Below are 12,484 nucleotides of genomic sequence, written 5' to 3' on the forward strand. Positions count from 1 at the left end.
TGGTGCTGCCATTGCATGCTCAAGCAGACATCTTCATACAGCATGAGGCTAAAATCAGGTCCTGAAATAATAATGCAGTGACCTGATTTCCAGTACTCCAGGTGATCCAGGGAAGCTCAGCCCTTGCACATACAAGGCCTCTCATGAAGAAGCCCAGAGGTGGGTGCCAAGGGCTGCCATTGGCCAACAGTTGTCCCCAGGGTGTGGAAAAAGAAGCAGTAACACCCCTCACCTCCTTGCACTCAGTTTCCTGGGCCTTGGGGTCAGCCATCTCAATGCGCTCTTCTCCCATGAGGGGCACACAGGTGTCAGTGGTGTGGTTGTGGTGATGGTTCCCCACAATAGAGTTCATGCTGGAGCTGGAGTGGTTCCTTGGGAAGAAGCCCTCCTTCTCATCATTGGGGTGGCTGAAGGGAAGAGCAGCAGCAGCCATGAGAGGACCTGCCTCCCATGCCACCTGAGGCTCACAGACAGCCCCTGAGCCTCCACAGCCCTTGGCCATCTACAACCCACCTGTGCTTCAGCAGCAAAGCACGCAGCACATTGGCTCGGTCCTCTGCTCTGATCTGGTCAGAGATGATCATGGTTTCCACCATGAGGTGAGCGATGCCAGGTAGCGTGGTCTGCTCCAGGTCAAGGAGGACAGCACCTGTCAGCAGAAGGGGAAGAGCCCTGCTCCTAGTGTGCAGCACTCCCTGCTGCATGCACAGTGTGGGGACACACCTCTCCCACCAGGAGCCAGGCTTTGGTTGGGGTACAGATGTTCTCAGTTGAGAAATGCCCCGAGTTCAGATGTCCCATGCATGTCCTCTGAGTAAACCATTGTCCCAAGAGAACCCAAAAGCTCCAAGACACACTAGTAACTCCAGTACTTCCCTCTCATTTTGGTCTTCCACCATGACTGAACTTGTCCTTTCACACCAAAGATGGATCAAGGACCTGCAGGTCCAGGCACAACCGACTGTCACAGCTGCCATGTGTCTGAGAGCAGCAAAGCAGAGCAAGGAACCAATACAGGCACCCTTGGACTACTGCAAGCCATGGCAAAGAGTCTGTAGGATGGTCTGTCTCTGCAGACCCTACGTGGAACCTGGACACAGACACAGTTGGATTGTCTCCAGTCAAGGGTCAAACAGCAACAGAAGCTGTCCAGCAAAACCTGTCCCAGTGCAAGACACAAACCCTGGCTCACAGTTTCTGACTCACCATGGGCAATCGTCTTCCTGAGCTCCAACAGGCTGCGGAAGGACAATGAAGCCACATGGGGTTTCCCCCACCTTGCTGTGTCCTCCTCCACATCCTCTTCAAACTTGATCCAGCGGGCTGTCTCCCTCCAGTGCATCTCCTGGTTCTTATCCACCACCAGCTCATTCAGCTCCACAAATACCTAGTGTAAATAAGTAAGGGTATGAGACTGCTAAGGATATGACACTTCTATCAATTGGACATGGTAAGCCTCAGGTTTGTTCTCAAGGTACCACTTGGTATAAAGCACTGTCTGAGCAAATCTGCCTTAGTTAACCAGAGATTTGTTGAACAAAAGCAACCAGGAAAGGTATCACTGGCAGCATGGCAGGAGCTTCCATCAGCCTGTGGAACACCAGAAAGCTCCAAGTCAGATAGTGTGGGTAGAGGAGAGAGAATGATGTAGTGCTGCACCTCTCTACCAAACTGTGACATTTTTGTCCCCTGCCTGCTTCTTGGTTTCCCCCAGTATTTCCCACACTTACCAGAGATGGTGATGTTACTCTGCTTGCAACTTCCATAACATCACTACTATTTCTGTGACTTTTTAACATCTTTCCTAAGGTTGAAGCTTTGTGATTTTAGAGAAATCCCTGCTTTTTATTGAAAAAAAGTGTATTTTCAGTCCTCGTGATAAGAGCTTGAAATGGCACCCTCAAGGTCATGGAAAGAATTAATTACAATGAAACTATATCTATCACTTTATAAAGTGCCTGTTTCTAGTCCTGATTCATGGCTTCTGAACAAGTGTGGGAGGACAGCACACAGATACCTCATGGGGCTTTCTATCCAACTTCTTTTTCTTCTTCTTCTTCTTGACAGATGGAGTTGATGCTAATTTTTTGCTTGTCCTGGTGATCTGACTCCGAGATGGTTTTTTCATCAGATGCCTCCTCACACCAGGATTATCTTCAAAACGGTGGCCTGAAGACACAGGAAAGGAAAAAAACCACCGTTGTGTCTAGCAGAAACACAGTCTGGCAGGGAAACACATCTAAGCCCACCCTTCTCTCATTAGCTAATTCTATCATTTGATAGTTATGCTAGCAAAGCCCTGGCAGCTGGAGGACTCACCATCATCCTCCAGACCTTTGAAGATCCCTCCTGTCTCATCTGCCTACTTTGCATCCTTCTAGACATCTGACAGCTAATTCCTTCAAGAAAAAGGCTTCCTCCCAGGCTGTGCATACACTTTGGCATCACAGCAAAAGCTTTTATTCATGGTACCTGTGTAAGTGGTGCATGAACCCTTCCCATACTACCTCAACAAAAAGCAACTTGAAGCATTGTCTGTGCAGCTCTGCACCCAGGCAGCACAGGCGGGGAACTGGCTGGGGTTTATTGCTCCCACTGGAGGAAATCCTCGTCCTCAGAATAAAGGGCAGGAAAGGGGAAAGATATTTAACTCCTGGTCTGGGAGACACATAGAAATATCAATGATTATTTTATTTAATTGTGCAGTGAGACTGTAGGATAAGAGGACACACTGAGCCCATGAAGGATGGGCAGTTAACTCCAGCTATAGCTGTTTCTAGATGACCTGCGGTGCTGCTGTAAAGCCCTCTGGAAGGTCAGTATTACAGAGTATGGCTGGCTGAATCAAAGCCTCCTCAAGCATCCAGAGAGGCTGTTGAAGCTGCATTACAGACCGACCCATCACCAATCTATCGGTGCCAGCACCCACCAAAACCTGGCCACAACCCTGCCAGTCCCTTTTGCAGTGTCAGAGAAACAGCACATGGGCAACAGCCCATGTTTCCCCGGCCACTTCCCAGAGACAGCAAATATATCTTCCTCAGCACAGACAGCCCTTGGGGAAGGGAAAAGCCTCAAAGCCCAGCTCCAGGAAAGACAGGCTCTCCCAGGTCATGAAGTCAGGGGTTTTGCTTAGTTTCAGTCCATTGAGTCCATTGAGGTTTGTTGGCCCTGACTGTAAAGGCAAAGACAAGGTCTTCTCTGTGGGAGATTAAGGGCAGCTCTCCATTGACTGGGATAAATGTTCGGTCTCCACATAGCTTTCTACACTTAGTTTCAAGACATGCAGGCATGAGAGGTAGTAAAAAGCACTGGGTTTGATAGCCAGGTGGTGTCTTTGTTGCAGGAAAATCTCTGTACCTCTCTGGCATAGAAAGAGACAGCCCAGCAAGAGGCCAGGCATACCATGGCCTTGCTCCTTGGAAATCTGGGTTGCTAAATTAAATATAAATTAATCAATACCGACCCTCAGGGTATTTTCCTCCACTGGCTGCCCTGATGATGGCTGGACTCCTCCCTGCTCCATTTACTGCACTGCAATGTCAATAGCAGCCAATAACTGCCCACTGCCATGAGTGTTGGGCTTCCTTGGACTTCTGCATAGATTTCTCAATTCCTGCATGCACAGGACCCACTTCATGGCACTTGGTGTGGATGTGTGCCTTAACAAACAGGTCACCAGGCACAAGACCTTGATTTCTGGCACCTTTCCTCCAACCCCTGCAGCTTCTGATTCTCCCATGCATCCTGGGACTCATTCTCACCATGTCCCTAGAAGAACAGGGAGAGAGGATGCTCTGCCCAGCAAGGCAAAGCACTTATGAAGGCACAGCAAGCCTCCACATGGCAATGCCAACCTGCCACACAATGCTTTTCAGCAACAGCCTTAGAAACCACACACAGGTGTTGGCCTCAGCCACTAAATGGCTGGAGGATGGTTACAAAAGGAGCCATTTTTCCTGCCAGCATCTCCAGTGACTCCCACACTTGCTGACAGGGCTGGGAGCTGGAGTGCTGCAGGTTCAGAGCAAGTTGGTGAAAGCCCACCTCCAGAGCCCCATAGGAGAAAGGAGCAATCCATTTTTCTGCTTTCCCTTGGCAGTGCTTGTGGCCACTGAGATGCCAGCTGGGGGAGACAACTCATAGCAGCAAGGTGGACACATGTGCTTAATTTTGGAAAAGGCCTGGCTTTTGGGAGCTTCATGCAGACTCCATCTGTCTGTGCTTCAGATTGCTCTACAAAGAGCCTTTCTGTGTCCCATCAGATCGGTGCTTCCTCCAAATCAAGCTCAAGTGACCACTAATGTCTGGGGTCCTTACTCAGGACAGAATCTTGAACTGAGACCAAAGGGTGAAGTGCCCAGGGCACTCTGTTCTCCTTGCTTGAAGCTAAACTCTCCAGGGTGAGATGAAGCAGCCAAGGACAGCTCTTGCTATATCTCCTTTCTGGTGCTACCCAAGAGCAGAGCCTGAGACAGTGACAATGTCTGAGGACAAAGCAAGATGCCTATGATGGCTCCAATAAAACAAACTGGTATGTCACCCTCCCACACAGTATCTCTGAAAGTCTCCTCCAGATCACTGGCTTCCATCAGTCAGATTTCTTGCGATGATCGAGTTCCTTTTCTTCCAGCTTAAATCTGAAGATGACAAATAAGTCTTCCCCCAAAGTGCCTGTAGTAGTCAGCCCAACTCATCATGCAGCTGCCTCCAATTCTCGTCTTAGCTCCTGCTTGTCCCCTTTCATTGCCCTCTGTCCAGAAGCAGGAAGCCCAGGTAGAAGCATTGTAGTAGTTGTACTAATACTAGAAAACAACTTGCTAGCTTGGCATTGTGGGGATGGTGCACACTTTCCATTTATCCCAGTGGTTAAGTTATAGCAAGAAAAAAAAAGAAGATTGAAACCCTACCTCTCAGAGTATTTCAAATTAGACAAAACAAATTAGACAAAACAAATGAACTATACCATAAGTCACAAACCTATGCTGGCTTCAGAAAAAAGCTACTGTCCTGCCCTGCCCAGAACCCAAGTCTCTCCTGGCTCCTGCTGAGTTCAATGTGACAGGGACAGTTGGACCCCAAGTCATCCCTGCTGCCATCCAAATGTCCCTGCACAGCACTCTCTATGCTCTGAAAACAAAAAGGAGAGCAAGGAGACCAGCTTGGGTCCAACAAGAACTCTGCTCTGCTCAAAAGCTATTGATTTCCCCTGGATCCAAGTTGGTCCTGGAAGAGGTACTACCATAGAGTAAAATGAGCAAGTGGCACATGCTGGATGTCTGACTTAGCAGACTCTGGTGTCTATGCCACCTCTGTCTCCATCATATCTGTCTGCAGGATTAACCCACTGTCTGGATTAATTGTGCAGAAATATTTAAGAGCTAACTGTACCATACATCCTATTTCAAGCACCTGTACTATTAGCCGTAGCAATGAATTGTCATTAACTGCTAGCAAGCCAAATTTCCCTTCTTTACCAATGATGCATATCACACCACACAAAAGTGATCTGCCTCTTCTACCTTACAGAAAACTATCTTTTCCTGGGTGAATCTGGGACAATTTCTCACTTTTAATGTACAGTTTGCTCACCTCGGGACAGTTGATAGAGCCAATTTGTTCCAGGTTTCTGTTTTAAACTTTGCTGCTATTATAATATAAATTTACAGGAAAAAGTAGCAGACACAGCCAGAAGCAAATCCCTACTTTCTGGTCTCTGCAGAAGCACATAAACAAGCTCTTCTTCCCTAAAGGCTTGTAAAGATGGATGAGCTGAGAAAGAGAACATGATTGTGGGACTGGAGGCAGGGGACATTGTTTTGCCTGAGATCAGCCACAGAGGCTCTAGCAGAGCCAGAAACTGAACCAAAGCATCCTGAGACCCTGATGCAAGCACTCTGCCTCACCACTCCTGCATGCAAAGCTGGTAAGCAGCCTAGTTCTGAGGCCACATCATTCTCCTGTGTGCACTGCTAAAATCCCTTAGAAAATGAGACCATGATCTAGATGAGGATATCTGGGCAGTGGTCACAAAGCTATGGATATGAAGTGTCACTCCCAAAGTGACAATGAAAGCCACCTTTTAACTGTGGGTTACCACCACCTGCCACTTGTGTGAGATGAGAGCAAGGGTCTGGTTTCTGTGCAGTCCCCAGGTCAGCCCAGGGACCCAGCTCAAGAGATGCACAGGTACAGAAACAGATGAGGAGAACAGAAAGATTATCTTTGCTCTCAGAATTCCTATTCTCTACTTCCCTGCTTTTTCCACTCCCACATTCTTTCTTTTTTTCCCTCTACTAAGCACCTTGGCCAGCCTGCCATTAGCTAGTTTCACAGCTGTCCTCAAGCCTGCAGACACAGGGACTAGGTTATTTTTCCCTCCAGGCACAAGGCTATGGTGCAGAGCTGAGAACCTGATACCCACTGCTGCTGCCAGACCCACAACTTGGTTCAAATTCCAGCAAACAGACCAGCAGCACACTGTCACCTTGTGCCACAGATGTAAAGGAAAATGTCTCTGCTTTTATACACCCCTCAGCACAGCTGCTTTTTCTCTGGCTGTGGCATGAGAATGCTTATCCTGATAAGCACAAACAGCAAGATGCAGCTGCCTCCAGAACTGCTCAAGTGAGACACACACAGGGAAACACCTCAAGACTATAACACCGATTTGTACAGAGACCTCTCAGACAGACAGACAGACACCAGACAGATCCAGTGGTGCCCCCAGACACATGGTGGGGCGGACAGTGCCTCCACTAAGCCAGAAGAGCAACCTGACACAGAGTGCAGACAACAAACACAGCGTGAGGGATACACACTTAGCTGGGGGCTATGTTCTATGCAACCATGGGGTCACTTACAGTACTGCTCTGGTACTTACAGGTGGGCTCCCCGCCTGGGTAGCCCAGATGGTTTCTGATGGCCTCCCATAAATCATAGTCTTCAAAATTGAAGGCAAACTCAAAGTCTTCATAGCCGAGCGAGTTGCGAATGCAGGTGCCTATTGCAACCTCCGGGCTGCTGCCCCCTTCTGATTCCTTCGCTGCCTCCTCTCTCTCTTGAAGGGTTGTCATTTTGTCCTTGAGAAGGTCAGGGGTCAGGTGCCATGAGCCACTCACCTTCAGAGGGGCTGCAGTAGCCAGGCTGATGCACAGAAAACAAGCTGCCCCTGGGGGGCTTCACTGCAGCCCTGGGACCAGCCCCAGCTCCTCTCTCTCCTCCTCATGGGGCATGAAGGTGCCGGCTGCAGCAGCCCCTGGGGACTGATGAGGTCCTGGAAAAGCTGGCTCCACCTGGGGATGCTTCCGTGGGGGGCTGCCCCCCCAGCTCCTCAGGAGCAGGATCCTCACTCTGCCGCAGGATCTCGTGCCGGCTGCCCAGAGACACAGTGCCCGTGGCCTGGGGACAGCCAGGCTGTGTGTGCAGCACCGCTTTGCTCCCTCACTCCCCTCTGGTCTCTCCCTCCCTCTCCAGCCTGCAGAGCAACCTATTGAATTCTCCATGTCCTCAGGCCCGGAGCGTGCATTTCCATGACGTCTCTGCCCTTGCGCCACGCACACGGGCGGTCCCCCTCAGAGGTGCTCTGGAGGGGGCAGCTGCCTCTCCGCCAGCAGAGCAGAGAGGAGAGGCTCCTCACCTCCGCTTTTCTGCAATGCCTGAGCTGGCATGTCACAGTGAGGGCTAATTGCTGGGAAAGTGTGTCAGGAAAGGAGAGAGCTGGGTCTCGGGGAAATGCAGAGAGCAGTGGGACAGGTGGATGAGCAAGCATCTATGGGGTGGGTGTGGAATCAGGGACCAGCGCCATGGACACTGCACAGCTAATGGATAGGAGACAGGGCTGGAAAACAGAGGCTGGGGGACAAGGAGGTGAGGATCAGGTCCTGTGGCAGGCTGAAGACCATGCCTGGAGCTGCTAGGGAAGAGGGCAAAGAAAGGGGAATCAAGGGACATACACACTAGTAACATAAGCAGTGTCACAAAGCCTCACTTTTCATGCCATCCAAGTCAGCAGACGCCAGCATCTGGGCCTCAGCCTCATCTGTGGGGACACGCTGGTACGCTGCACTCTCCAGTGTGGTCATGCTGCCAATGCACATCCTCTCCTTCAAGTCATAGGTAACACGCTGTCCACTTGCCACCTGGCCCCAGGGCTTGCGCTTCTCCCACCCGCGAGACAGACGTTCCCGAGGCCCAGGGAGGCTGTAGGAACAAAAGAGATGGATGGTAGCAAACGAGGTAGATGAGGATGGGCACTGGCCCCACAGGGGGTGAGGTCCCTCAGCCCAGCCCTGACCAACAAGTACTTGAGAAGGAGCAGAGTCAGGAGTCACCTACCCCAAAACCTAAAGGTTGCCCCTGCTGCTCTTCCTCTACCCCATGGTAGAGTGGGATCAGCTTGTGGTCAGTGTCGGGGACCTAACTCTGAGTCACTGGACTCTGAGTCCTCATGGACCCCTGACTCAGCCAAGCCTCCTGGGGCTTCCCAGCCTGCAGGTCAGCAGGACCACATAAGTTAGCTGGGAGGAAGGGAATTCCAGGTGTGCAGCCAAGTGCCTCAAACCTGCATCCTGGGGATCCCACAGACCCAGACTCACAGGAGTCCTGGGGAGTGACCATCCTACCAGAGAGCAGCCATGTTGCTTACAGCCACTCTCCCTCTGGGCCTCATGTCTCCTCTGGCTCAGCAGGCAAGTTCAGGCTGGGCACAGATGCTTTTCCTGGGGACAGGGCCTGTGTGGGACCATGAGCCCAGGAGAGCGCCAGGCAGCTCAGCACCACCCGCATACCTGCAGAGGGAGGCAGGGTCCTTGTCCTGCAGCAGGTCAGTGAAGCGGGGCACAGGGGACAGGATGCCACACTCCTCTTCCACATGGAACTGCACAGGAGGCAGAGTGCTGCCAGGCTCCTCCTCATCACTGCCGATGGTGAACTGCAGAGATGACAGTCCTGACAGCAAGAGCTGGGGAAGGCAGTCCTTCACCCCAGTCCCTGGCACACTGATTTTCCTCATGTCCCCACCTCCTAGAAGGGGCCACAACAGCTTCTCCTATATGCCCTGTACCCTGGGACTGAACATATTGAGCCCCACACACCCTATGAACAGCCACATTTGTCTTTCCCCATGGGTCTTACACCCAGAAAATGGTCATGGACACTGTCCCCAGCATCTACCCAAAGTAATGGCTTATTTATCACCATCCTCCAGTATCAGTCTCCACTAGGCAAGGACAAAACCATTCTTCCCACAACATTGCACAGCAACAGCCTCTTCTCATTGAGAAGCACATTCCCTTGACCGTGCACCCTGGCACCCTCCTGGCATTGATACTCCCTCCACTTCCCCCCAGTCTTCAAGCCCCATGCAGATAAGATGCCCTATGCTTGCCTTTGGTTTGCTTGGGGGCTCCAGCTTGGGGGATGTACCCTTCCCACGAGCTTCACCCTCAGACTCTGCAGAAATCTCTTTCCCCTGGGCCTCCTCTGCCTCAGATTCTCCTTCTTCCTCTTCTTCTTCCTCTTCTTCCTCCTCTTCTTCCCCCTCCTCGTCCTCTTCCTGGATGGTTGGGGTGACTTCTGAAGGGGGTACAGAGGTTTTCTTCTTTTTCCTCCTCCTTTTTTTCCTCCTGCTGGCACGGGGGGGCCTCTTTTGGAACTTGAGGGCAGAAGGGAGGTGAGTGGAAAGGGGATGATGGATGTGGTGCGAGGTTTGGCGGTGGACTGAGAGAGAAAAAGAGAGTCAGGGGCAGGAAGAGGCTGGGAGGAACCTGCCAGGCGCCCCTCCAGGAAACAGCATGGTTTGGAGATCAAGGGCCAGGAAGGGCAAGGAGAGCCACCAGCCCACAGGGACATAGCAAAGCTCTTGCAGTGATGTGACAGGCTATGTCCAGCCTGGGATGGCTGGAAAGGCAGCTCCAATTCAGTGCCAAATCACCCCAGTATAGATCCACTGCCCTGAGGAAGTCAGGTCTCCTCTCCCAGTGCTCCTGCAAGCCATTTGCGTGGCTAAGCAAAGCTGCAGTGGCCTGCCAGAGGATCCATCCTTTTCCTAAACATGAAGAAATGTTTCTCTCATTCTCAGACAAGCACGACTTGAGCCCTTTACAAATATTTCTTTCCTGCTAGTACTCCTTGAGTTAAATAGCTGAGCCTTATTTATCCCCCAGGCTTCGACAGAAAGTTCCTCCTGTGCTTCCCCAGGAACGACACACCAAGTCTCTTAGTGCAAATGCAAACTAAGTCAGCATCCCAGCTATTGTGAGGGCTTGTATCTACTGGGCTCTGAAGTGCAGGTTCAATTAAGAGGCTGTCTTTTAAAAACCAGGGTAAAAAACAGGGCAGAAGGACTTTTCTTTAAACTAATCTACAAAGAGAAATTCATACAAGCTTGACCTGGGTGTCATGGGAATTACAGAGTGAGAAGAAATTAATGGTATTTCTGAGACTTCACTCAAAAACAATGATAATGCACCAGGCAGAGAACAGGGCAAGCTCAGCATCTCCCCATGAGAGAGATGAAAGCCACTGCTGCCAGGGCTGTCTGCCGGCACAAAGGCTTCCATAGAACAGCCTGCAGGATGTGTAGATCCTGGGGCTACACCCGGACCAGCTGAAACCATGGGGGCACCAGCCACTTTGCAAGGGGGCTTCGCTCAGCAGCTCTTCCTGAGGAACCGTTTCCAGTCTGTTTTGATTTGGTTCCTTCCCAGCTTTCCTGTGACATGGCAGCAAAACCTGTTTATAGTGAAAACCACCTTCAAAGGACATTTTCAATGGAAGCTGTAACTATCTCCCTGGGAGAGCCAGGCAGGTTCATTGTTCTGCTGTCATGTTTCCTTTCCTTTGGTTTCTCAAGTCTTTTCTCCCTTGTTTCCCCCCTTGGGAACAGCAGGGATATTTCACACACACCACTGGTTAAGCAGGAGAGGTTTGTGGCAAGATGAGAGGAGATTCAGAATGGTTAGACAGCTGCAAATTGGAAAGAGTTTGGGCTCTTTATGAACACTTTTCTCCCCCTGTTTTTCTTTTCTTTGGATTAATTAGTTATGTACCTTATTTCACGTGCAGGTTTAGGCAGATAGACCCTCCTGTCATTCTGCTGTGTTTCTGTAGCACTGCTCTGCATGCCATGGATAGCTCAGGCATGAGTTTTTAACATAAGAAGAAGCAAGGAAGATCCCAACTGTACCCACATTGCTCCTTCTATGGTATGAAGCTGCTGGTGAGGACACAGCACATCTTTCTCTTTCACCTTGCTCACACAGCCCAAGACAGAAACATCTGCATTTTGGATCAGAAGGAAACAAAAGCCTTGGGCTGCAGGGAAGAGCAGTGGTGAAAAGTGGTTGATCTTCTGCCTTGCACTCAGCCCTTCTCATGTCAACTGACCATGTCTCCACAGAGAGGAGGTGGGAAAAACATACTGCTCCCAAACACAAAAGGCTTCATGCTTCTCTCTTCTTCCTCCCTATCTTCCTGCAACTCCTGTGTGCCCAGCCCTTGCCCTCCTTCACTGCTCCCTTCCTTGCTCTGCCTATCTGTATGGAAAGTTTTTGCCAAACCAGTGCCCTAGACATTTGATTACACCTCTCAGTGAACTTGATACAAAAGACATGAAAAAAGTAATTTGGATAGGGAGTCCAGAAGGAAGAGCCTACATACTGGGAATTCCTGGCTTTGAATGGGACAGGAAACATTTCTAAACCCAGAGAGCATTCACCTCCATGGGCTCATGTTATCTTTCAAAGTATAATGACCTAAACACATCCTCCAGCTTTATGAATACAAACTGTATAAAGCTTCTGATAACCAGGGTTGATACAGTCCAACATAACAGGGATACATTAGGAGCTCAGAGGAAAACAAGCTTGATTCTGACAAAAAAAAAAAAAAAGACTCTCCTATTTAGAAGACAAAAAATACATCAAACAGTACAAATCTCTGGTGAATTTTTCAAAGAAGCTTCTGCCATGCATGCTAAAGCAGATTATCCATGTCCTTCAAGCCAACCCACACACCTGTGCACATAGGCAAAACTTCTGAGCAGTAAGTCCTACCAGCACAGGACAGGTATTCAACCCACAGCAAAGCTATTAGCACCTTGCAGCCATGTGTGCTCAGGTGGAAAGTGTTATTTGAATTGAGCCTCTGTAGAGAAATCACACAAGCAGGAAGTAGCAGCTGGAGTGCAGCACAATAATAAACTTTTACCAGCAAACTTTTACAACAGTCATTGGGAATGAGTGGCCAAGCAGAAAACAGCCTGGTGATGTACTTGACACATAATGTTCCTGAGGTTTTATCCCACCAAAGCTAAGCTGGAAAATAAGCAGTATCTGATCACAGAGAGCCAAACAGTGGAATACTTATAGAATATGCTAAGTTGGAAGGGACCCATCAAGATCATCAAGTCCAACTCCTGTCCTTTTGTAGGGTATGCCCAGGATCTGAACACTTCTTGAACTCAAGCAGGCCTGGTGCTCTC

At 50.0% G+C, this 12,484-nt stretch overlaps 1 protein-coding gene across 6 annotated transcripts in view; it reads right to left on the reverse strand.

Moving 5' to 3' along the window:
* SLC4A3 (solute carrier family 4 member 3) overlaps window positions 1-12,484 on the reverse strand; it is a 34,987-nt gene that overhangs the window by 14,730 nt on the left and 7,773 nt on the right. For all 6 annotated transcript variants that reach the window (XM_071747563.1, XM_071747565.1, XM_071747564.1 and 3 more), the window contains exons 4-10: window positions 9,389-9,720; window positions 8,790-8,932; window positions 7,991-8,202; window positions 2,018-2,169; window positions 1,207-1,387; window positions 514-649; window positions 233-407 (exon numbers count right to left, since the gene is read on the reverse strand). In XM_071747563.1, coding sequence (XP_071603664.1) covers window positions 233-407; window positions 514-649; window positions 1,207-1,387; window positions 2,018-2,169; window positions 7,991-8,202; window positions 8,790-8,932; window positions 9,389-9,720 — 1,331 coding nt within the window. The remainder of the gene's footprint in view (window positions 1-232; window positions 408-513; window positions 650-1,206; window positions 1,388-2,017; window positions 2,170-7,990; window positions 8,203-8,789; window positions 8,933-9,388; window positions 9,721-12,484) is intronic.

This window comes from Heliangelus exortis, chromosome 6 (assembly GCF_036169615.1).
Source record: "Heliangelus exortis chromosome 6, bHelExo1.hap1, whole genome shotgun sequence".
Lineage (NCBI taxonomy): Eukaryota > Metazoa > Chordata > Aves > Apodiformes > Trochilidae > Heliangelus > Heliangelus exortis.